This window comes from Caenorhabditis remanei, chromosome V, assembly GCF_010183535.1.
Source record: "Caenorhabditis remanei strain PX506 chromosome V, whole genome shotgun sequence".
NCBI classification, from domain to species: domain Eukaryota; kingdom Metazoa; phylum Nematoda; class Chromadorea; order Rhabditida; family Rhabditidae; genus Caenorhabditis; species Caenorhabditis remanei.
This window is the reverse complement of record NC_071332.1, coordinates 7,718,564-7,742,441: the sequence shown is the minus strand read 5'-3', so window position 1 is coordinate 7,742,441 and position 23,878 is coordinate 7,718,564. Positions and strand designations below refer to the sequence as shown.

Genomic DNA, 23,878 nt, shown 5'->3' with positions numbered 1-23,878 from the left:
TCCAGAAGCGGGAGGAATTTCCTCAATCGAAATAAAAGACACATTCGAGTTTGAATTATGCTGTGAATATATGTATTACTAATTGAATTTGTCGCCAGATTCCAATGCTAGACGACAATCGAAAGAAAAGATAATTTTTGCAAAAAGAAATAAAGAAATAAGGAGTCTGGTTTTCAAACTTTTCCAGTCAAAAACACACTTTTCTTTTGTTCTTTTGTCTCTCCATTTTTTTTTCAATTAATGCGTTTCTCTTCTTAAATTTTTCTGAAACAACTTCTTAGTTGCAGATGTTGTAATGACGAACGTTACGGGACTCGCTGAACGACTAAACCTTTTCACATTAATCTGGGGACTCGGAAATGCCATCTCAACACTTCCGGAGACCCCGACTCCGATAGATAATTACGATTGGATGCAGTGCGAGTAAGTTTTTTTATTGGCTTTATTTAGTTCTTTTTATCGAAATCAGAAGCGGTTTACATTCTCTCAAACAACAGTATTTCTGAGCAACATGCGAGTCTTTCGTGGATGCAAGATAGTATCGCTTCCATCCCAGATCCAGAACATTCCTGAAATAATGGAATATGTGTATTGGACATTCATCTTATCCACCCATTTTCTTGCAAAAAGAGTAAGCTCTCTTACCATATCCATTATTCCAATCTTTCGGTGTATACGCCCCGTTGAGAGTCGAAAGGGCACAATTTTTCAACCACCAGCCGCTAAGAAAAAGGAACGGAAATTAGAAAGGAGTGGTAGAAAGGAAAAACAAAAATAGGAAAATGAACTCACCCCATCTGGAATTTCGTCACGCATTCCTTTACGGGGTCGTGGATATTGTCAACTGTAGAGAATGGGGATCCAATTGAACAAGTCAGGTCATACCAAGCAGTTGATGCATTTCCAATCGGATGCGCCCAATCCATTTCGAGATTTACAAGTGGATAGTTTTGAGTTTCTGGGCCTACCTGAACCAAGAAAAAGTGAATTTGAAGGCATTCTAGTTTTGTTACCTTGAACTCGAAATAGTGACCAAACCAGAAGTCTGTTGCATTTTTAGAGTTTGGAGTTCTATCTCCATACATCTCAACTCTCAAAGTCACGTGTTTGTTATTTGTCAACGTATACAAAGCCTCGTTTCCCAACCAGAAATTCACATTTTCATCAGTATCTCCGAATCCATTTTTGTATTCGTCCCATTTTCGGTCCCAATAGCTTTCACTATCGTCGAGTCGACTGAAACAAGATTCATAGAATGGACAAAGAACCTGTTTCTCACTAGTAGACATTAATTGAGTCTCCTTTCTTCAATTTATATTCAATAAAAAATGCTTACTTTTGAAAAAGAATCCATCCTCCTCCATATGTTTGCATGTCACACCAAACTTCCGTTTCCTTTCCATTCACTAGAATTGTGTACTTTCCGGAACTGAAATTCGAATAAAAAGTCATTATCAGATCTCTGAAACTAACTCTGTATAACCGGCCTTCATCCAATCTTGACAGTCTTGCATTGCTCCTTTTATTTCACATGCAATGCAGCTAGTGGCCGTACATGGTTGAGTAGACCAGGTTCCTGAAATTCGAATAGTCAGATCCTTTATTATTGCAAAGTCATACCAGATTTGGTGTCTGCAACCACACAATTATCTGATCCTTGATTTCCGTTTCTGAAGTTTTTATAATCGAAATCTGTTCCATCAACCCATTTACAATTGCTTCCTGCCTGACATTGACCTCCTAACCAAAAGTTAGTGCAAATTCCAGCAACTTCTAGAATTAAACAATGTGACAATAGCTAAAATATTGACTCACTTCTCAACGATGTCATATCGAAAGCATTGTGGACTGAAGCCAAATGTCCATTATGGGCAACACAGAAGTTTTCCGCTTCTTGCCAAGTTCTTAAATCATCTTTTAGTTCTTCTGAAGATTTCTGAAACTTACGAAGCTAAATTCTCAACATGAACACAATTTTCTTGTGTATTCTTCACATCTCCTGGAGCACAATCACCGTTGACCACACCAAAAGTAGCAAGAAAATAACAGACGATAGAGAAAAAAATCATAAAGAAATTGAATCAAAATTAGAATAGAATGTGACACTCTCTTATCGTGCACGAGGTGTTTAGTGGAAACCAATAAAATACTCATAAAACCGAAAAGAATAGCAAAAGTCGCAAAAATCAGTCATGTCAAAACGAACTTTGCAGTGAGCCAGCGAATGACACGATATCACAACTTGTCTTGAGAAGGTTATTTGATGATAACTACAACAAGAACACCGTCCCTTTGAAGACGTCGGCGACAGTTGTATCCATAGAATTCGGAATTCAGAATATCGCTCAAGTGTCCGAGATTTCAGCCAGCTTCACTTTAGATCTATTGTTCAGTCAAATATGGCACGATCCACGTCTACGATTCGATCATATCACTACTTGTCTTCAGAATCTTACACTTGGATATTCTGTAAATTTAGTCGACATAGTATGAGCAAAAACAGTTTTTTCAGATGGTAGAGAAATTATGGACCCCGAATGTCTGTTTCGTGAACTCAAAGAAGACAGAAATCCATTCGTCGCCAACTCCAAATATCTTTTTGATGATCTACCCGAATGGTACTGTATGGGTCAATTATCGTCTTCAAGTCCAGTCTCCGTGTATGGTTGATCTGGTTTTGTTTCCAATGGATGTTATGGTGAATCGAGTTTTAAGAGATGAAATTTTACATGTTTATAATTTCAGAACTGTGAGCTTATAATCGAAAGTTATGCATACAACGCTGCCAAAGTGAAACTAAATTGGCGAGAATGGCAACCAGTGTTTTCGATTGCCAAATCAAAATTATCTGATTTCACTTTATACGGATTACAATGGACCAAAAATAGTTTTGAATATGCAGCAGGACAGTGGGATCAGGTTTGAACACTCCCTGAAATATTCAACTATCTTGTCTTTGCATTCCAGCTTACCGTCTCACTCACATTCTCCCGTGCCTACGGATTCTATATCCTTCAAATGTATATTCCCACATATTCATCTGTTTTCCTTTCATTTGTCAGTTTTTGGATTGATCTGAAAGCATTGCCAGCGAGAATTACGCTCGGTGTCAGTTCCCTGATGGCTCTTACATTTCAGGTCTGAAACTATACTATCATCACTGATGTGTGATCTATACTTTTTTATTTCAGTATGGAAACGTTGCGAAGAATCTTCCAAGAGTTGGTTACGTCAAATCAATTGATGTTTATATGGTTCTCACAACAGCGTAAGAGATAATTTTAAACGGCACTAATTTTCAATTTAGAATTTTTTCAGTTTCATATTTTTGACAATGATTGAGGTGGCATTCGTTTGTTATCTAGAGAGTGAGAATAACATGAGGAGGAAAGAACGTCAAGCAGAGAAGAAAAAAGAAAGAGTTGCCGCTCTGCAGAGGTGAATTCAATCGTTTTTTTTAAAGCTTATTCTGAAGTATTTTCCAGGAAAAAGGATAAAAAGAAGAACAATTATGGTGCAACGACGATGACGAATACGAATGCAGCGGACAGTGATTTGAGAAGTAATTATGATGAGCCGTTTTCGGTAAGAAATTTCCATATTCATAGTTTTTTACTCCATTTCTCGATCTTCACAGAACGGTACTGCTTCCCACAAAATCTCAATATCTCGCCAGGCAAATAACATGTTTGAATCTTTACATGCACTCGCTCAATTCGGTATTCCAATTTTTAAAAAATTATCTTCTCTTGATTATATTTCAATTCAGAATTTCCAGGATTACTGGCCGATGACGACGATGAAAATACGAAATGGACGGCGCAAAATGTCGACAAATTCTGCAGAAAGGCATTTCCATTATCTTTTTGCCTACTTAATCTTATATATTGGTGTTATTACCTATACCAAAATTATTTAGCGAAAGCAGAAGCTCTTGCTCAAATGACGCCACCATCGTGATTTTCCGGGTGCTTTTTTCGGATATACGGGGAATAATTTATGAATAAAGATGCTTTTTGTTATAATTAATCTAAAAAATACATTATTGCCTGCATACAAATACACGTTTATTGTTTCTTCTTGTTTCCTCCTCCGAGCACCTTCTTTCTCTGTCCAATCATGTAGAAGTAGAGTTGTGGGAATCCAGGAATGTAGGTGAGAGCGGCGATGATGAGTACCCACCAGAAGGAGATTCCCATATTGAGGCGGTTTGGCATTTCGAGAGTGAGAATCTTCTTCTCGTCAACTTCCTTCAACGACGCGAACAAAGTGAGAAGCTCTCCAGAGACTCCCATTGGGTAAAGAACGTAGAAGAGAGTGTATCTGAAAAAATTATTTATTTTTCAATGATTATTTTTAAACTCTAATTTACCTAAGCCAGAGGAGGAAGTAAGGGATTGGTTGCTTCAGGACGCTGAGAGCATAGAACGAGTATCGGATCACTTCGGTAACAGACCAGGCGACGAGAAGAAGTGGAACTCCAACGCTGTATCGAGCCTGAAAAATCAGAACGTTCGTTTACGAATAAAACGAATGTTTCGATTCAACTCACTGTTGAGCACAAATGAAGAATTGGCCATACAAGGACAACGCGAGAGGTAACTTGCATTGCTGTTGTTCCAACTGGGGAACGAACGAGTCCGATGACGGCGTGGATTACCTGAAAACCAGTATTTTTATTCGTTAAAATTTGAGTAAGGCTGAATGAACAACTGTTTTAAAAACACTTTCTTCATCATTCAAAATGTTTATTTGAAAACAAACCTCAAGAATAGCAGCGGTCTGGAAAATCTTCAGCTCGAATTCCACTGACTCGTAGAGCTGTGGCCATGTGAGTCCATTGAGAAGACCAAGGACTGTTTTCACCAGCACGACTGACCATCTGAAAATTAAAACATGTTGTTTCACTTTTTTCTACCTTCCAAACTTACCCCAAAATTTGGAGAACATTGTAGGTGACAAGATATAATTGAACACTCATTGTTACCCTGAAAGAAAAACAGTGATTGCAAAGAACATGTTGTACAGAAAGGCAACAAAACAGAATCACGCCACACGAAAAAAATGAGAGGGTAGAATGGAGTGATACTACAGCCCCGTCTTATCAGTCAAGTTTGCGGGTTGAGAGAAGAAACATATCATGAAAATAAAATGGATTGTATCGGAATTCTGACAGAAACTCGAATGAAAGTATATGGTTGTTAGTAATGTTTCCAAAAGTGCTTTGCAAGCACATTTCTTTACATCCAACTTTTATTACAATAAAATACAGTGAACAAACATAACGCTGCCTGAATAAATTATATATTTATTTTATGTAATTATTCTGAAGGAATTTGAGCATAAATGAAGTTAAATTAGAAGGAAAACCTATACACGCGTGTATTGCAAAAAAAAAATAAATTTGGCCTGATTACGACACTCCGAAATGACGGACCGCGCTCAGTTTACCGTAAATCTACAATGCTTTTTTGGAGGGACTTCAAATTAGAATAAACACAACAGTAATCTAATTCGGAACAAAAACGTTTATAGAAACGTTCAATTTAACAGATTAAAGACAAAAAACAAGAAAACTAACTCAATTGAACGAATAGTTACAAGTGGTAAAAATTTAACACACCTTCTCGAACGTAAAATATAAATTCTCACCGGAAAACGATTATGTACGGTTGGCTGAATAACTATTTGAAACTGCTTAGAGTCATTTCATTACTAATTCGTACTACTAATCTACTACCTATGATTCCAAAACAGCGTCAAGAATCAGAGGAGAAACCACTGGATGAGCAACTTGAGCTATTACAAGTGAGTTTTTTGACTGTTGAGAACACTCAAAATGAAAGAAGAACAGGAGAAAATCGCGGAGTTGATAGTCACGAATGAGGCGACTGAGAATCAGTTGACAAATTTGACATTTGAATCGAACGATGTGATTAGTTATCTGAAAAAATTGGTAGAGGAAAAAGACGAAGAGGTAAGAGAGAAATATAGTGAAAAGTGAGCAGAGAACGAGCAATTTCAGACGGCACGGCTTGAGGAAATGTTGGATGAGCGGATGAAAGAATCAGATAGAAAATTCAAGATTCATAGAGAGAATTATGAGTTGGAAGAGAAGAAATTGAAAGAAGAAATTGAGAAATTGAAAAGTGAAATGAGTATTATGGGTTAGTTAATTAGATTGATCTGTTCTTTGGGCATAATTAAAACTTCAGATACTCAACTAGGAAATCAACATAGAATTGAACTGGAAATCATTGAAATGGGTGCAAAATTAAACTCTTTGCAATCAGTTGTAGACCAACAAGAAGAGACGATTCGAAGAAAAGAAGCAGAGGAACGGAGTGTGAAAATTGCAGCAATTGAACAGTAACAATTACAAAACCGAATCCTAGGATCTCATCACTAATTAATTTTGTTTCAGAGCCCGTGCTGATTTGAGTGCAGAATTCGAACAAGCTGTTGCTGAAATTAGAGTAGAAGCGAGTCTCGAGAGCAAAGGACACACATTGATGAATAATCAAGTGATAGAACATTTGGAGTTAGAACTGACAAAAAAGAAACAAGAAGTTCTACGAATGGAACAGCTCAACGAGGAAAAGCAGACAGAATTAGAAAGAGAAATGGAGAAAACTCAGGAAAGAGAAGAAGAGAATCTGAAGTTGAGAAGTTTATTGGAGAAAAGTGGACAAACTGTGAGTCATTTATAATATTTCTTTATGCGATCATCCATTTTTCAGACTGAGAAGGCTTTGAAAGACAGTAAGCGAAGACTGGAGGAATCTGAAAACAAACGGAAGAGTACTCTTGAAAAATACGTACAAATTGAGAATGATTTGAACTCAAAGGTGAACAGGCACTCTCGTATTTCATTGAATTCTACAACCGGATTTCAGCTCGACGACGCATTGCAGAATGCTGAGAAATGTCAGAAGATGATGTCACAATTAGAAAATCAACTTCTGAAAGAACAGCAAACTAGGAAGTCAACCATTGATGCACATCAAGCGCAGAATAAGAAAATAGAAGAGTTGAAAGTGTTCTTCAAGGTAGGGAAGTTCTAAAATCAACAGAAAACTCTTTTCTTTCAGGATGTTTTGTCTAGTGAAGAGGGACTGCTTGATGAAGTTATCAAAGAGAATCGGAATGCTGTATTCGCTCATTTAGCTTTGATCATTTCTAGAATTCCGATTGTAAAATAAAATAAAACACTTGTGAATGCTGAATCTTTATTAAAAAGTGATAACTCTCTAAATAGCTTGCGCGTGGACACGGGCTCTGCGTTGAACGGCAACACGGCGACGAGCTGCGATACGGTGGCGGGCAACGACACGGTTGCGAGCAACGTTGCGGTTGACGGCGACGTGACGGTTGACAGCAACACGGGAGGCCATGACAGCGGAACGGGCTGGGCATGGGCAGTATGCTGAAAAATCAGAGAATTATAAACCTGAATTGAAAATATTAACTCACCGGCATCTCCTCCTGGAGCTCCGTTGTTTCCTGGTGCTCCTGGTGTTCCATCGTTTCCTGGACGTCCTGGTTGTCCATTTGGTCCTGGTGGTCCTTGTGGTCCTGGAGTTCCAGCTCCTCCAGATCTTCCTGGTTGTCCTGGTCCTCCAGCTGGTCCTTGTGGTCCTGGTCTTCCAGCGGCTCCTGGAGTTCCACGGCTACGTTGTCCTCCACGTCCTGGGTTTCCTGGAGACCCTGGGTGTCCTGGTTGTCCTGGTGAACCGGCATCTCCAGCTGGTCCACGTGGCCCTGGTGGTCCACGTCCTCCAGACTGAGCTGGAGCTCCAGGTTGTCCGTTATTTCCCTTTGGTCCTGGAGCTCCTGGTGGTCCAGCTGGTCCTGGAGCTCCGGCTGGGCAAGTGATACAGAATCCTGGTTTTCCGGTAGCTGGGTTGATTCGGGCTCCAGATCCTGGTTGTCCGGCAATTCCTGGAAGTCCTGGCTCTCCACGAGCTCCTGGTTGTCCTGGTGGTCCTGGTGGTCCAGCTGGACATCCACGGGATTGAGCCCCGCAGTTACACTCGGCTTGTCTCTTGTTTCTTCCCATAAGGAAAGAAGATCCAGATGATGGACGAGTAGTTGGAATCATTGCTTTCCAAGCGACTTGTTCGTATCCTTTGAACTCCTGAAGCTCTCCAATCTTCTCATCATAAAATGAGTTGATGTCATTGAAGATCATTCCAACAGTGAATACACAAACAACAATAGCAATACCAGATGCAGCCGAAGCCACAGTCACAAGAGTACTTGCACTCATCTTTAGAGATGAGAGTGAGTTTACCGGTGACCGGGTTTCTCTTTTATACGAATTTCCCGGTTTCCAGGTAACCAAGGTAATAGTGTGGAAAAATAAGAGACTCGGACTCTTATCAGTGCCTGTCTTGTGTTCAATAATTTCAAAACCAGTTTAACAAGGAAGCGAAATAACGATGCAAAAAGGGCAACGCCTCCAGAAAAAAAAGACATGAACTGAACTAATGGGATCGTTTGAGAATCGTCAACGCGGTTCTCGGGTTTCGTAAGAGAAAGAAGAGAAGGAACAGATAGAATTCGATTTCAAAAACATAGAATAATGGGGAAAAATTCTGACTACCAACTTTATAGTTGAAGATAACATTTTGTAGCCCTGTGCCGATTATCTATTTTTACTAATGTTATAACATAGTTGGATTAAAACATTTCCTTACAGAATACGAAGATACAAGCTTGAAGTGAAACAAGGTGCCATTAACTTTCAGAAATATGCTCACCGTGTTTATCGAATAATTAGAGTTTCCAGTGTTCTGATGTTGTGGAAATGATCAAATTAAACAATGCGGCAATAACAGAAACACGTGTTTCAATCAACTTCTACAGAAGAAACCTAACTTTGTTTTCAAATTATTGTCTAAATTATTATATTATTAATTTATCACCAAATCGGGACAAATTAACGAATGCATCTGAAACATTAAAGTTAGAGCTTTTGAAAAACCCTTGTTGCAACATAGGATATATTCAAGATAACGTTTGTGAACTTATCACGTAATGCAGAAAACATTTGCTTAAGTATCGATCACCTGTTTTACAAATTTGTTTAGTATATTCTCTAATTGTGATCTTATGTTACCTTTTTTATTCTAATCTTCCGCATCAAGAAAATGCCGTTCCATTGTCTTTGAATAGGATTCATGTGAGCTAATATAATCGGTTTTCCATCTTTTGGGGATGTATCGATATCATAATTACATGGAAATTATGATTTTGCCCCAAACTTAATATAAAAAATGTCAATTGCAGTTGTCAAACCAGATTTGTTCGATATTACATAATCAAAAGATAAACACTTTTCCAATTACTAATTTTGAACTCAATTTTCAGTGGAAAATTTTGTTGATAACTTCTATAAACTGTTTCTCCCCATTTTTAAAAATGTGTGTCGAACAAAGCGAAAGAAGCATTTATTAAAACTGGAGAAGTAATTTAGGCAGCAACAGCCTTTTGGACGCGATGTCTTCTGACGGCAACACGACGCTTGGCAGCTGCACGACTACGAGCAACAACACGGGAACGAGCCACGACGCGAGAACGAGCAGCGACTTTTGAACGAGCTGCAACTCTGGAACGAGCAACAACAGCAGCTGAGCGAGCTGGACATGGGCAGTAGGCTGAAAACAATTTTTAAGTTTGAAAATAAATCGTACAATTTTTCTAACCTGCATCCCCTCCTGGAGTTCCGTTGTTTCCTGGAGCTCCTGGTGTACCATCGTTTCCTGGACGACCTGGTTGTCCATTTGGTCCTGGTGGTCCTTGTGGTCCTGGAGTTCCAGCTCCTCCGGATCTTCCTGGTTGTCCTGGTCCTCCAGCTGGTCCTTGTGGTCCTGGTCTTCCAGCGGCTCCTGGAGTTCCACGACTACGTTGTCCTCCACGTCCTGGGTTTCCTGGAGATCCTGGGTGTCCAGGTTGTCCTGGTGATCCGGCATCTCCAGCTGGTCCACGTGGCCCTGGTGGTCCACGTCCTCCAGACTGAGCTGGAGCTCCAGGTTGTCCGTTATTTCCCTTTGGTCCTGGGGCTCCCGGTGGTCCAGCTGGTCCTGGAGCTCCGGCTGGGCAAGTGATACAGAATCCTGGCTTTCCGGTAGCTGGGTTGATTCTGGCTCCAGATCCTGGTTGTCCGGCAATTCCTGGAAGTCCTGGCTCTCCACGAGCTCCTGGTTGTCCTGGTGGTCCTGGTGGTCCAGCTGGACATCCACGGGATTGAGCCCCGCAGTTGCACTCGGCTTGTCTCTTGTTTCTTCCCATAAGGAAAGAAGATCCAGATGATGGACGAGTAGTTGGAATCATTGCTTGCCAAGCGACTTGTTCGTATCCTTTGAACTCTTGAAGCTCTCCAATCTTCTCATCATAAAATGAGTTGATATCATTAAAGATCATTCCAACAGTGAATACACAAACAACAATAGCAATACCAGATGCAGCCGAAGCCACGGTCACAAGAGTACTTGCACTCATCGTTTTGACTCGATGATGTGTGTCTTTTCCCATTTCCTGTCTTGCCTTTTATAGAATTTCAAAACGGACAAAACGGTTTTCTTTCTTTTTTCCAATTCGTTGTTTTTATATAAAGGTGAACTTGACAGTTGAAGATGAAACCGAGAGATTGTGTAATTGTTGGAGGAATCAAAAGAAGTGTACTACTTTTTTGATTTCTTTTTTCGGAATTTTCAATCAGTGTACGCTACCAATTTCCGTGTTCGGTTGCTGAAGAGGACGAATGAAGACCTTGAAACCGTCTGATGACCAAACAACTGTTGAGAAAAGAGAACTGAAGGAGAGATTGAGTCTTATGATTGTAAAAAGACACACTTCAATCTCTTATTTCGGTTTTGAGAGATAGTATCTGTCTTCTCATTGAATTAATCATGATGACCTTATTGCAAACGAAAAAATTGGATGCTTGATGGTTTATTATTGAGATTATTAATCGAACCCGAGGATTTAGGCCTTTTGGACGCGAACGCGCTTGACGACACGACGCTTGGCAACAGCAGCACGGGAACGAGCAACCTTGACAACACGCTTGCGAGCAGCCATAGCAGCAGAACGAGCTGGACATGGACAGTATGCTGAAATAGAGGAAAATTAATGAAACTGAACACTATCATTGTAGCAGTTATCTTACCGGCATCTCCTCCTGGAGCTCCGCTGTTTCCTGGGGCTCCTGGGGTTCCAGGAGCTCCGGCTTGTCCTGGTTGTCCTGGGGCTCCTGGGGCTCCGGCTTGTCCTGGTGCTCCGGATCCTCCAGATTGCCCTGGTTGTCCTGGTCGTCCAGCTGGTCCTTGTGGTCCTGGGGCTCCTGATGGTCCTGGAAGTCCACGACTGCGTTGTCCTCCACGCCCTGGGTTTCCTGGTGCTCCTGGGGCTCCAGCATTTCCTGGTGCTCCGGCATCTCCGGCTGGTCCTGGTGGTCCAGCTGGTCCTTGACCTCCTCCGAATGAGTCTTGTCCTGGGGCTCCGGAGTTTCCTGGTGCTCCTGGTGCTCCTGGAGCTCCGGCCGGTCCTGGTGGTCCAGCTGGGCAAGTGATGCAGAAGCTGTCGCGTCCTGTTGCTGGGTTGACTCTGGCTCCAGATCCTGGTTGTCCTGCAATTCCTGGAAGTCCTGGCTCTCCTTGGGCTCCTGGGTGTCCTGGTGGTCCTGGTGGTCCAGCTGGGCATCCATGGGATTGAGCTCCGCAGTTGCATTGAGCTTGTCTCTTGTTACGGCCAAGAAGGAAAGATTCAGCATTGACTGGGCGAGTGGATGGAATCATTGACTTCCAGGCATGTTGTTCGAGTCCCTTGAACTCGTTGAGCTCTTCGATCTTCTCATCGTAAAAGGAATTGATATCATTGAAGATCATTCCAACGGTGAAAAGACATCCGAGAACAGCAAGACCGGAGACGGCCGAAGCCACAGTGACGAAGGTGCTGGTACTCATCGTATTGGATGAAGTATGCCTTTCTCTCATCCCGGTTTTCGTTTTATACAGTCTGATACATTACTTCCGAGGTCATCTCGCGGAGATTCTCGTTACCTTCCTTATAATTTAGCTCCTCCTAACGGAATTGAAAGAGAATACCTAGAAATGAATAACTGAAAACTAGGACTGTAGAAGACAGAAAAGTAGTAAAGTTTACGTTTTTCCTAAACCCAATTAGTTCAGATGAACAGTTTTTCAAATTAGATTTCTCTGTTCCTCTTCATTATCTCTATTCACACCATTACTGTCACTGTGGTTTTCCAACAAGGAAGCGGAAGAAAACAGTTAACGAAAGGCGAACAAGCGGCCTTGGGGGTGGTATTTTGTGTTTAGACTCAACGATCATTCAATAAGGATAAATTTGAATGTCGAGAAAACAGTAACATGATAAGAATTCAGAAAACTACGATGAAATTGTTTTGTGATTTTGTTTTTTCAAGGTCTTTTTTTCAGTTACACGTTCTTTCAAACTTTTCATCCATGAGCATCTTTCACTCAGAGAATTTTCGATCAGATTAGAGGCGTTGGCTGTATTTTTCTTATTTTTGGGCAACGTTTTTGAGCGAATGGCAAGTACGTGTGTACTCAAATTTTGTCGAGTTATGACAATATTCACCAAAGATTGGTAGTATGAGAGTGATTCAGAGAGTTCCGTTCAGGTATCATCTTCTTCGTGTATATCGTAACGTTTACTATGTGTTAAGTGTTGAGCAAGGCGAAAAAATAACTTTGAAAATTAGCTGAGATGGTTGTTTTCAGTGGCAAATGCACTGGTCGGAACACAGCAAGAGCTTGTGATGTTCCTCTCTTTCCAATCTAAAATAACAGGTTAATCTTTTTTCCTGTTTTTGTCAATTGAAAAAATTATCCTTTTTACCCACTGTCGTGTGACAACAGCTGAATTTTTGTCTGAATCTGAACATATATATTTTGTTCTCTTTGAACACTTTAATTACGTGTCCTACTCAATTCAGGAAACGATATCATTTTAATCAAAATAAGTGTACCAGACAATTGTTTCCGATATAAATAGGCTATTTTTACATTAAGCTTGAATCTCGTAACTGAGGATATGTCGGAAGAGCCAACTATTTTGGATTGCCAAGACGATCTTCTTTTCAAGGAATACTATGCTGGTGATATTGACAGTGGAAACACCCTTTGGATAATTTTTGAGTTTCTCAACACATTCTAGAACATAATTTTTTCAAAAATTTCTTACAGATTTTATTCCAATATTCATGTCTACATTCTTGGATTTTTCACTTTTCTCGATTTCTTTTCCAACTCATTTTTCATCATAGTTCTATTGCAAAAAGAACTACGAAATTCTGGGTTCAATTTGACAATGATGATGATTGCCTTTTGTAACTCTTTGAGTGTTGTTCTCAAACTAATTGAAGAAGTTTTTGATGAAACTAACAGCTTCAAGCAATCTTACATTCTAGTGATTTTTTGAGAGTTCAATCCTATCTAGAGTTGTATTTGACAGCGATGGCTGATTTTCTTGTGGTGGAAATGGCATTCTGTCGAGTTATGGCATTCTACACCACAAATAGGTAACTGAAAAAGACTTCCGAAAAAATTCGCTTGATTTGAAAAATCTAATTATGATGTAGATAAATCATCTACAAGCCGAGTTTCGTTATATTCTTAGATGTTTTTCCAGTGTTAAATGGACCGGCCGCAAATGTTCTCTCGTCATTGCAGCAATTCTTTGGATCAGTGTAGGAATTATCAGTAGTGCAGTTATTCCGATGATGACTATTGAAAAGTAATTTATGTTCAAATTAATAATTTCTTCACCTAATATTCCAGATATTCTCAGAAATACTCAGAACTATATGGTCTGAAAATATCGACTGGTTATCTTGAAAACAAGTGTACATATAATCCTTCGATATACACTTTTCTTCTTTGGTATTGTATTTGGGGTTCGGATTGCAATAAAATAGATTACCTAAGACTATACAGTTTTCAGTTCGTTCCATGTACTCTCAACTTTGTATTCTTCTTCATGATTTTATGGAAGCTTGAAGAATTCAAAGCTCGCCGGAGGAGAATAATGAGTTTGATGAAAACATGAGTTGGAGAAAAACACTTTAAAATATATTACGAGACTTTTAATTTTTAAATTTAACTTTTGACTTTTTAAATAGTGAGTAAAATCGTTCATATTTCAAATGTTTCAGATCTAACATCGAAAATCCTTCCCGAATGTTGAAAGTTGTTCTGATCATGTTTTTACTTGTGAAGACTCCACAAGCTATGCCTCTTATTTTCAATTCATTGTTCTTATTGGACTACTATCTGTAATTTTCACAAATCGGCAAATCAGATAATTGTGAATTGACTTAGGTTAATCGCTCCATTATCAACCGAGATTTTGAAAGCACTCGATTCTGCAAATGCCTCAGCATCATTCATCATTTATTGTGTTATTTCATCTCAATTTCGAAATGTTTTTGTCAGAATTTTTGTACCTGGAGGTATTCAACGTAGAATTCATTCGGTAACTGACAGCTTAACTTGACAAAAAAAATAAATAATTAGTTTGAGGCCCGGACAATCCAAGTTACAGCAGTGAAATCTACAGGAAAAGCTACATGGTCATAAGTTCTTAACATTTATTTAACTTGAAAAAGGTGTTAATAAATATGTATAATTCGTACAACAAAATGGAACAAAAGTTGCCACTTTGGCTTTTCATCCGTCCGCTGTCTTCTGGTTGCTATAAAAAAATATCAAATAAATCAACTCGACCCTCCGGTTCTGTTATTTTCTTTACCACAGGCGTTCCAGATCGAATGATATCGGAGGTTATAATCGAAGCCATTTGACAACTATATTTCTTTCGTCTCTCAACTTATTATCTGGTTTGAAAGTGTATAGATCATTGAACTTGTAACGAGGAAAAAATTTTCAAAAGTGATCTTAGAAATATCAGAAACGAATCATTTTTATGACGTATTGGTCCATAAACTAACACACCTTTCACAGTTGTTTTCTACGGTACGAACACTTATTATTTTCCACAAACATGTTTTTCATTTCCGCCTATTATATGGAACGACCTTTTCAAATAATAAGCTGACTTTCTTATTGTGGATAAAAACTTAAATTCACACAAAAAACAACTAATTCGAGTTGTTGAATCGAACAGGATCATATGTCAGATAAACCAAGTATTTATGATTGTCAAGGAGAAAGTTTGTTCACTGGCAACCCTCTTAGCACTTTCCCATTGAACATCGTATTTCATATTTTCAAGTGAATACCATTGGTTTTTAAAAATTATAATAAAGAGTTATTTTACAGATTCTACTCTGGTTTCCATATATATTTTCTCGTGTTTTTCTCTTTTTTTGACTTGTTTTCTAACATTCTGTTCTTTATTGTTTTATCACAAAAAGAGCTTCGTAATTCTGGGTTCAATCTGACAATGATGATGATTGCGTTTTGTAATTTTAATAACGTCGTCATGAAACTAATCGAAGAAATGTTTGATCGGATTACTGGTTCTGAAAAGCCATATTTCAAAGCTTTCTACAAAAGAATTTATGCTTATTTAAAACTGTATTTGTCATCGATGGCTATTTGCCTAGTCGTAGAAATGGCATTTTGCCGAGTCATGGCTCTCTACACTACACACAGGTAATAGTAGATTTTGAACTTCTTTTATAAAAAAAACAGCAAACGTTAATTTTTCAGTGATAAGTGGAACGGCCGAAAGTATTCTCTTGTTATTTCTTCAGTACTTTGGATTACTGTAGGACTTCTATGTAGTGCAATTATTCCAATGTATTCCGTTACAAAGTAATTTCATTTGACCGATTTTCTGAAGCAACTAAAGTTTCAGATACAACCCAGAAGAATACTCTTTCACGATATCTAATAGTTACCTTGAGGATGAATGTATCACTTTTCGATCTACCTTATTGCTTTTTGGCATTATATTTTTGGTTTGATTTGTGATGCATTTTCTATTGTAATTGTAAACAATCTTTTTCAGTTTGTTCCATGCATTCTTAACTTTATATTTTTTCTGCTGATTATTTACAAACTAAAATCTTTGGAAGAATCTCGAAGGAAAACGATGCGTTCAACAAAATCGTGAGTACAGGTTACACAGAGGATAGAAAGCGAATTCCATTACTGATAGTTGTTAAACGGATCCCCCGTTTGACCGTTGAAACAATAAAACACCAGATTCAGGTCAAACATTGATAATTCTTCACGAATGTTGAAGGCTATTCTGATCATGTTTCTGATAGTTAATATGCCTCAAGTTATGATACTGGTTTTCCATTCAATTTACATGTTGGACTATTATTTGTAAGATTTAAAAAAGTTTTCTGAAGACTCCATTTTTGAATTCAGAGTTATTGCTCCAATTATATCAGAACTAATACAGGCTGCGGATGTTGCATATGCATCAACATCATTCATAATTTACTGTGCTATTTCATCTCAATTCAGGACAGTTTTTGTAAGGCTATTCGTTCCAGAAGTACTACTACGTCGATTTAATTTTTCTAAAGTAAGAAGAAAATTCTGCAAGTTCAACGCATTGTTTTCAGAAGGGTGTTATCCGGATTTCTGCGATTTCAGCTAATAAGAAAGTTGCAAAGAAGTAATTTTTCATTCAATTTTGTATCTTCCTTTTCAATAAAAACTACTCTATTATTATGGCATCACAAAAACTGATCATATTTTAATTCAATCTACAGAATTTTTGAAAGCACGTCCAACTGTTCTATTAAATTTGTAGGGTTTTGGAAACTAGGTATGTGATCTGAATACATTTTTATCAGGATTACACAAATCTGCTGATTCACTCACAAAGAATATTGCAGTTTCTGCAGTATGTTCTTCTTTCATTTAAATGAACTGTATTCAGTTGTTCCGAGGGGACAGTTTGTATGTTTTCATATCATTAATTTGTCCATATTTACTGATTAAGAGATATTTTTAGCATAATAACAGCTGATTTTTCCCCGGAAGGAACACTCCTTGTTCATCTAGAACACTGTCCTAGAAGACATAAACTAGGTACTTTCAATCAAAACAAGATTGTTCCCGACAAGTTGTTTTTGAATAATGGGAATAATAAGTCAAGCCCTTGCCTTCTATACATTCATAACTGGAATATGTCTAATGAATCAACTGGACCGGATATTTGGGAATGTCAAGAAAGCTTGCTGTTCTATGATTACTACTTCCGAAATATTTTTCCTCTGACTATTTTTTATGCGATTTCTGAGTTTTGCCATTAAATGAAAACCAATTCTGAATCTTTTCTCTTACAGATTCTACTTGGGTTTTCATGTATACTTCCTCATATTTTTCACAGTTTTGGATTTTTTCACAAATACGTTTTTTATTATTGTTTTATCGCAAAAAGAGCTTCGCAACTCTGGGATCAACTTGGCTATGATTATGATTGCATTTTGTAATTCTAGTAATGTCATTGTCAGATTAATCAAAGCAATATTCGAACGAGTCAATGGTTATGAGAAAACTTATGTCGAAGCAGTCTACAACAGAATCGAAAACTATGTCGAGGTGTATTTAACGGCTATGAGTGATTTTCTGGTGGTCGAAATGGCTTTTTGTCGAGTGATGGCTTTGTACACCAGAGATTGGTTAGTTTCCATCTGTTTGTCACAGAATAAAGGTATCCAGAACTCTTTACTTTTCATTAAATATTTCCGTTTTATGAAAATCTTTCCTAATTTTTCAGTGATAAGTGGCGTGGCCGGAAGTATACTCTCGTCATCTCTACGATTCTTTGGATTTTCGTTGGAATAACTTGTGGTCCGATTATACCAATGACAGTTGTAAAAAAGTATAACAGATTCTTCATAAAAAATTCTCGCTTTCTTTTTCAGAAGTGAATACTCTGAAAGGTACTTAATGACAATATCGGACAATTACATTGAGAACAAATGCATCATTTTTCGATCCACCGTTTTATTTTTTGGTGTCGGATTTGGGGTTTCTGGTGGTACTTTCTGAGATTTTGCTAAAAATTACTTTCAGCTGATTCCATGTTGTTTGAATCTCATATTCTTCATTATGATCTTGTGGCAATTGAAGAAGTTTGAAGCTCATCGCAGGAAAACAATAAAGTCAATGAAATCGTCAATTGATAACTCTTCCCGGATGTTACAAGCTATTCTGATTATGTTTTTGTTCGTGAAAACCCCTCAAGCTCTACTTCTCATCTTTAATTCTTTGTTCATGATTGACTATTACATGTAGGTACTCTTAACCAACCCAAAAACTGACAGCCCAATTCAGATTGATTGCTCCGATAACAACACAGTTCGTGGAGGTTCTTGATGTGGCAAATTCATCCACATCTTTCATTTTTTACTGTACAATGTCTTCTCATTTTCGAGAAGTTTTTGTGAGACTATTTGTTCCAGAAATTGTTCAACGCAGGATGAAATCAGTGAGCAAACGATTGAGATTTTTTGAATGAACCATGAGGTTTTCAGACTGAAACAATGATGCATGTTACAGTGGTAGCTTCTACAAAAAATCTACGGGTTGCCTGGCAATAATTCGGAATATAATGAAATTTTAGACTTAATAAACACACTTTGTTTCAAATTCAGTTTTGACTTTTAAAATTTTCATTCAAAAAATTAGTATTACAACATTTTAAAAAGAGATGGAGCCATTCAGATAGAACCACCCGCGTGGGGTTTTGTACTTAAAATGTAGCCAAATGTCCCACTTAGCATTCGTAGAGAACGGATTTTGGAAAATCATCCAAAGTCGAAGAAATCTGCAATCTAAAAAATGGATCGTTAGGGTTTTAAAATTGAGAAGAAAGTTAAAACTCACGAAATATTTCTCAAACTTGTTGCAGCTCCGTGGAACCATTTCTTTGTGAGTACTCCTTCTGTTTTATATCCAGCCATATTTTTGTGAAAATATAAGATAACTGAACGGCATTACTCATTAAGAGAAACGTGAATGATGCAGAAAGCTCAATATTAAGATCAAAGTGTTCAATTGCGCTCCCGGTTCTTTTGTATTTCCTCAGATATAAAGCGAAAAAGTTCAAACCAGCGTAGTATATCATTCCATTATACACACTCATGAAACTCTGTAAAAACATCAAGTGAGCCCTCTAGAGAACTGTTCACAGCTTTTAGAAAACTCATGCAGATTTTTTAGATAGAAATAACTCACCAGTGCTTTATATCGTTTTGTGATCGCCAAAACTTGTTCCCTTAACTCTTTCATCCGTGAGTTGTCTAATATGCATTCATCACCAGTTATCAATTTCCTAAATTCCATATTATTCCAGGTGCATACAAAGAGTATAACGAAATAAGGGGCAACCGGGTAAAATATTAGGATAGCAAGACAATTTTGGATCAAGATTTTTTTGAATGCTGTCAGACAAATAACATGAATCAAATTGAAGCATGTTCTCTGTTCTATGCATGGAAAAATGTTTGAAACCTTGTGCAAAATATGGAATCTCACATTTCGTATTTTCGTAATTTTCGTCGAAGCGCAGGTATGATATTTCTCAAACTTTCAATATTTTTGAAAAAATGTTCAAAAAAACTTGTGAAACGTGTTTTTTTATTGAAGTTCGTTGCCACATTCAACCAGAAAACATCAATAAACGTATTCTCAAACTTCGATCCAAATAATTTTTAAAGTTATTATGAAATTGTATCCCTTACTGCGCGTTACTGTTCCTCCGAGAGAATATTATTCATGAAAATTTGCGTCAGCAGCAGGTAGAAACTTTAGTGTATTCTGGACCATTTACGAAAGTAGCCGAGAACTAATTTACCGCTAATTCCGTCAGTCTTATTATAGGGTCTCTGCTAGAAATTCAGATTTTCGGACAAAAAAACTCACTGTGTTTCTTTGAGAAGCATCCAAACATGGAAATTATTCTTAATCCATTTTGTGAACTTGACTAGCGTCCCCCGCCTCCCGGCGGGCTCCGCTAGAAGGGGCTTCGCCCCTTGCGCAGTGCTCAGCAAGCTTTGAATCAGATCGCTACGACCATTTTGAAGCAAGTTATGAGCGTTTTTCTATTTTATGTGACCCAAGCAAACAGAATTTCATTAGCTTTCGAATGGTAGTAAAATGAAGGTTCTACGACAATTTTGAGCCGAGTTAAAAAAAAAACAAAAAATTAGACCAGCCAGAAACTCGAACCAAAAACCTCCCCAGCGACGCACAACAACACTACCACTGAGCCACACACTCGCTGGTGTGTCTCCACCCAGACGGCGTTTAAGTGGTGGGAAGACGCACGCTTGCTTCGACTCGACCAGTCGTCTCCTTTCGAAAATGTTCTCCAAAGTTTGGGGCCGTATAACTCGGGTCAAAATCAATATTTTTCAAATCTGTCTTTTTCTCCCCCTAGATAATTTTCTTGGCTAACACATATCAAAAAACCATATTAGCCGGACAGAAGACACTCCAGAGCTAAGCGATATAAGCGAAAAACACGTTTTCTCCACAGCTCAGCTCCCACTGGACCGTTTTGGCTGAAACTTGATATTCCATTAGATAATTCCGATTTGACCAACATATCAAAAAATCAGAACAACTTTAGTACAAAAAATTTTCAGGACAGCCAAAACAGTCCGGTGTAGGCCGACTACAGCAAGGCGTTTTTTCTGGTTTTCTGCAGTCCACCGGCCGTACCGGACGGGGGGTGATTCAAATTATGAATTTGACGTAAAAAAGTGATTTCTCGTCTAATTTTACGTCTAGTTGCCAAGTTATATGAAAAAATATCGGGTAGAACTCGAGATAATCGAGGTGAAGCAAAAAAACCGAAAAATCAAAAAATCGAAAATTCTATCAAAATAAAAAGGTGCCTCCATTCAATCGATTATAACTCGTTTAGAAGTATGGAATCTCAAAAAGGGGGTTCTTAATAAAAAAATTGGCCTAAAATTTGCTATCGATTAAAAAAATAAAATCAAAATTTCATCGAGAATTGGGAAAGTTATTAATGATTCAAAAAGGGGACAAAAATTTGGACATTTTTAGTCGTTTTTTTCGCCGAATTTGGAGCATAACTCTGCTCTTTTTGACTCCAGATATTTTGAATTTGGCAAAGAGTAAGAAAAAGTTATTAGCTAAGCAGCTAAAAAAAAATTATTGAAAATATAAAGTTTGAACAAAGTTACACTGGCAAAAGTGAAAAACAAAATTATCTACACGCGCTTAAGCCCCGCCCCCTTTTTTTGGCCCAGCCATACCTACTACCCATTGGGAAAGAAGGTGGTGGACTAGCGTCCCCCGCCTCCCGGCGGGCTCCGCTAGAAGGGGCTTCGCCCCTTGCGCAGTGCTCAGCAAGCTTTGAATCAGATCGCTACGACCATTTTGAAGCAAGTTATGAGCGTTTTTTGATTTTATGTGACTCAAGCAAACAGAATTTCATTAGCTTTCGAATGGTAGTAAAATGAAGGTTCTACGACAATTTTGAGCCGAGTTAAAAAAAAACAAAAAGTTAGACCAGACAGAAACTCGAACCAAAAACCTCCCCAGCGACGCACCGCAACACTGCCACTGAGCCACACACTCGCTGGTGTGTAGCCACCCAGATGGCGTATAGGTGGTGGGAAGAGGCACGCTTGCTTCGACTCGACCGGTCGTCTCCTTTCAAATTGTTCTTCAAAGTTTGAGACCCTATAACTCGGGTCAAAATCAATATTTTTCAAATCTGTTTTTTTCTCCCCCTAGATAATTTTCCTGGCTAACACATATCAAAAAACCATATTAGCCAGACTGAAGACACTCCAGAGCTAAGCGATATAAGCGAAAAACACGTTTTCTCCACAGCTCAGCTCCCACTGGACCGTTTTGGCTGAAACTTGATATTCCATTAGATAATTCCGATTTGACCAACATATCAAAAAATCAGAACAACTTTAGTACAAAAATTTTTCAGGACAGCCAAAAATGTCCGGGGAGGCCGACTACAGCAAGGCGTTTTTTTTTCGTTTTTCTGCAGTCCACCGGCCGTACCGGACGGGTGGTGATTCAAATTATGAATTTGACGTAAAAAAGTGATTTCTCGTCTAATTTTACGTCTGGTTACCAAGTTATATGAAAAAATATCGGGTAGAACTCGAGATAATCGAGGTGAACCAAAAAAACCGAAAAATCAAAAAACCGAAAATTCTCTCAAAATAATAAGGTGACTCCATTCTATCGATTATAACTCGTTTGGAAGTATAGAATCTCAAAAAGGGGGTTCTTAATAAAAGGTTGCCCCGAAAAATTCCTATCTTTTAAAAAAATATAATCAAATTTTCATCGAGAATCGGAAAAGTTATTAATGGCTCAAGTTGCGGACAAAAATTCGGACATTTTTTGTCGTTTTTTTCGCCGAATTTGGTGCATAACTCGGCTCTTCTTGACTCCAGAAATATGCAATTTGACAAAAAGCAAGAAAAAGTTATTAGCTAAGCAGCTAAAAAAAAAATTATCAAAAAATATAAAGTTTGAACGAAGTTACACTGGCAAAAGTGAAAAACAAAAAATCGACACATTTTTAAGCCCCGCCCACTTTTTTTGGCCCAGCCATACCTACGCCCCATTGGGAAAGAAGGTGGTGGAAGTGCGTGTAGAACATCATAACCAGAAATGAGTAGATTGCGATCGCCACGATAGCTTGTGGACTTCGTAACGGTGAGAAAAAAGAGATAAAGGCCGATGCAGCCACTGCCAATGTGAGACAAACCTTGTCAAATATCCAAAAGTCGTGAAACTCTTTCTAAATTGAAAAATTACAAAAAGAAGTTGTCAATAGAAAAAAAACAAACCAAGTTATTTACTGCTTCATCTAGCTGGTTAACGAGTGAAGTGTAATCCTTTTCATGTTTGGAGGATAATGGTACGTGGCTATTTCTACAGCTCTGTTTGGCATCTCCCATGTTCAGCAAGCAACTTGTATCTGAAATATTTGAATTGGTATTTATATTAAGAATTTCAGTTCAAAACAAGTCAAAGAAATTTTCAGCGGGTACCCCTTGCTGAAACTTCGAACTATGAGTGAAATGACATGAAATGTTCAAAGGCGGAAAATGGTAAGAAAAAATGGCTTGTAGAATACTCGTGGGTGTGGCTCTGCGTGCCTTTTCCTCCCTCGTCCCTCTCACTCATTTGACCTCCCGCAAGACGGCAGAGCCACAAGAGTGACCGAGACCCGGGCGATAGAATAAGAAAGGGACCAACGACCAGAAGAGTTCGAATCACATAATTCATTATTTCAAAAAGAGCATCAAAGATTGCCAGTACAAAAAAGGAATCTGGCGATTCGAAACCGATGAAGAGAAAATAATGGCACGGCCAGGAAATTCTATCTTAACGACAGTTATTTTGAAGATCAATAAGTTATGGCAAACCAAAGTAATAAAGTCGGCAGACACCTGTCACGCAGCAACATCCCATGCAGCTGGGTGCTACAGCTGTGAAAGTGGGACACAAGTGGATATCAGGTGCAGTTCCAAGCATGCGGCAACGATGGCAGACTGTGGAGAAGTTTGTGGAGAGAATTGTGGAGAAGAAGTATTCACGCTCCCATGCACACCGGAAGGAACGAATACGAAGATCACTTTCTTCTCACATGAGACAAAATTCAAGACGAAAGTATACTTCCGGCCACGCCACTTATTAGATAAAAACCAGCAGAAAATTCGCGGCTACGCCGCGATTTTCGCTGGATTTAATTTGACTCGACTATTAAAAAAGCTTTAAGTGAAGACCGAAAAACAATACAACTTTTCTCACAAAACCAAACATTTCCATATGAATATATAACCCTTTTACTTCGTTTGACTTTCTCCAACACTACAGTCACGCAA

General features: G+C 38.4%; 7 protein-coding genes across 7 annotated transcripts; 3 read left to right on the top strand and 4 right to left on the bottom strand.

The window, feature by feature from the left end:
• Nucleotides 1-295: 295 nt before the first annotated feature.
• On the top strand, nucleotides 296-3,960 carry GCK72_018008 (uncharacterized protein; the record flags this gene model as incomplete). Its single annotated transcript, XM_053732346.1, has 10 exons — nucleotides 296-423; nucleotides 2,214-2,469; nucleotides 2,513-2,698; nucleotides 2,746-2,919; nucleotides 2,968-3,138; nucleotides 3,192-3,268; nucleotides 3,319-3,438; nucleotides 3,486-3,585; nucleotides 3,638-3,719; nucleotides 3,770-3,960. The coding sequence occupies 10 exons, from the start codon at nucleotides 296-298 to the stop codon at nucleotides 3,958-3,960; spliced, it is 1,485 nt and encodes a 494-aa protein (XP_053581259.1).
• Nucleotides 487-2,069, bottom strand: GCK72_018009 (uncharacterized protein; the record flags this gene model as incomplete). The annotated part of the gene is made up of 9 exons (XM_053732347.1): nucleotides 487-569; nucleotides 646-722; nucleotides 793-968; nucleotides 1,014-1,236; nucleotides 1,337-1,429; nucleotides 1,474-1,576; nucleotides 1,621-1,773; nucleotides 1,816-1,904; nucleotides 1,948-2,069. 9 exons carry the CDS (start codon nucleotides 2,067-2,069, stop codon nucleotides 487-489), a joined length of 1,119 nt encoding a protein of 372 aa, XP_053581260.1.
• A 107-nt stretch (nucleotides 3,961-4,067) lies between the features above and the next one.
• GCK72_018007 (uncharacterized protein) lies at nucleotides 4,068-4,981 on the bottom strand (the record flags this gene model as incomplete). Its single annotated transcript, XM_003113982.2, has 5 exons — nucleotides 4,068-4,323; nucleotides 4,373-4,497; nucleotides 4,553-4,660; nucleotides 4,765-4,882; nucleotides 4,932-4,981. 5 exons carry the CDS (start codon nucleotides 4,979-4,981, stop codon nucleotides 4,068-4,070), a joined length of 657 nt encoding a protein of 218 aa, XP_003114030.2.
• A 761-nt stretch (nucleotides 4,982-5,742) lies between these two features.
• GCK72_018006 (uncharacterized protein) lies at nucleotides 5,743-7,202 on the top strand (the record flags this gene model as incomplete). The annotated part of the gene is made up of 8 exons (XM_053732345.1): nucleotides 5,743-5,808; nucleotides 5,855-5,977; nucleotides 6,026-6,167; nucleotides 6,216-6,369; nucleotides 6,425-6,695; nucleotides 6,741-6,848; nucleotides 6,897-7,049; nucleotides 7,092-7,202. 8 exons carry the CDS (start codon nucleotides 5,743-5,745, stop codon nucleotides 7,200-7,202), a joined length of 1,128 nt encoding a protein of 375 aa, XP_053581258.1.
• A 48-nt stretch (nucleotides 7,203-7,250) lies between these two features.
• Nucleotides 7,251-8,269, bottom strand: GCK72_018005 (uncharacterized protein; the record flags this gene model as incomplete). Its single annotated transcript, XM_003114053.2, has 2 exons — nucleotides 7,251-7,426; nucleotides 7,474-8,269. The coding sequence occupies 2 exons, from the start codon at nucleotides 8,267-8,269 to the stop codon at nucleotides 7,251-7,253; spliced, it is 972 nt and encodes a 323-aa protein (XP_003114101.1).
• A 2,720-nt stretch (nucleotides 8,270-10,989) lies between these two features.
• On the bottom strand, nucleotides 10,990-11,969 carry GCK72_018004 (uncharacterized protein; the record flags this gene model as incomplete). The annotated part of the gene is made up of 2 exons (XM_003114210.1): nucleotides 10,990-11,117; nucleotides 11,174-11,969. The coding sequence occupies 2 exons, from the start codon at nucleotides 11,967-11,969 to the stop codon at nucleotides 10,990-10,992; spliced, it is 924 nt and encodes a 307-aa protein (XP_003114258.1).
• A 3,523-nt stretch (nucleotides 11,970-15,492) lies between these two features.
• Nucleotides 15,493-18,580, top strand: GCK72_018003 (uncharacterized protein; the record flags this gene model as incomplete). Its single annotated transcript, XM_053732344.1, has 7 exons — nucleotides 15,493-15,665; nucleotides 15,723-15,827; nucleotides 17,489-17,656; nucleotides 17,755-17,851; nucleotides 18,054-18,271; nucleotides 18,315-18,468; nucleotides 18,515-18,580. The coding sequence occupies 7 exons, from the start codon at nucleotides 15,493-15,495 to the stop codon at nucleotides 18,578-18,580; spliced, it is 981 nt and encodes a 326-aa protein (XP_053581257.1).
• Between the last annotated feature and the right edge of the window lie 5,298 nt (nucleotides 18,581-23,878).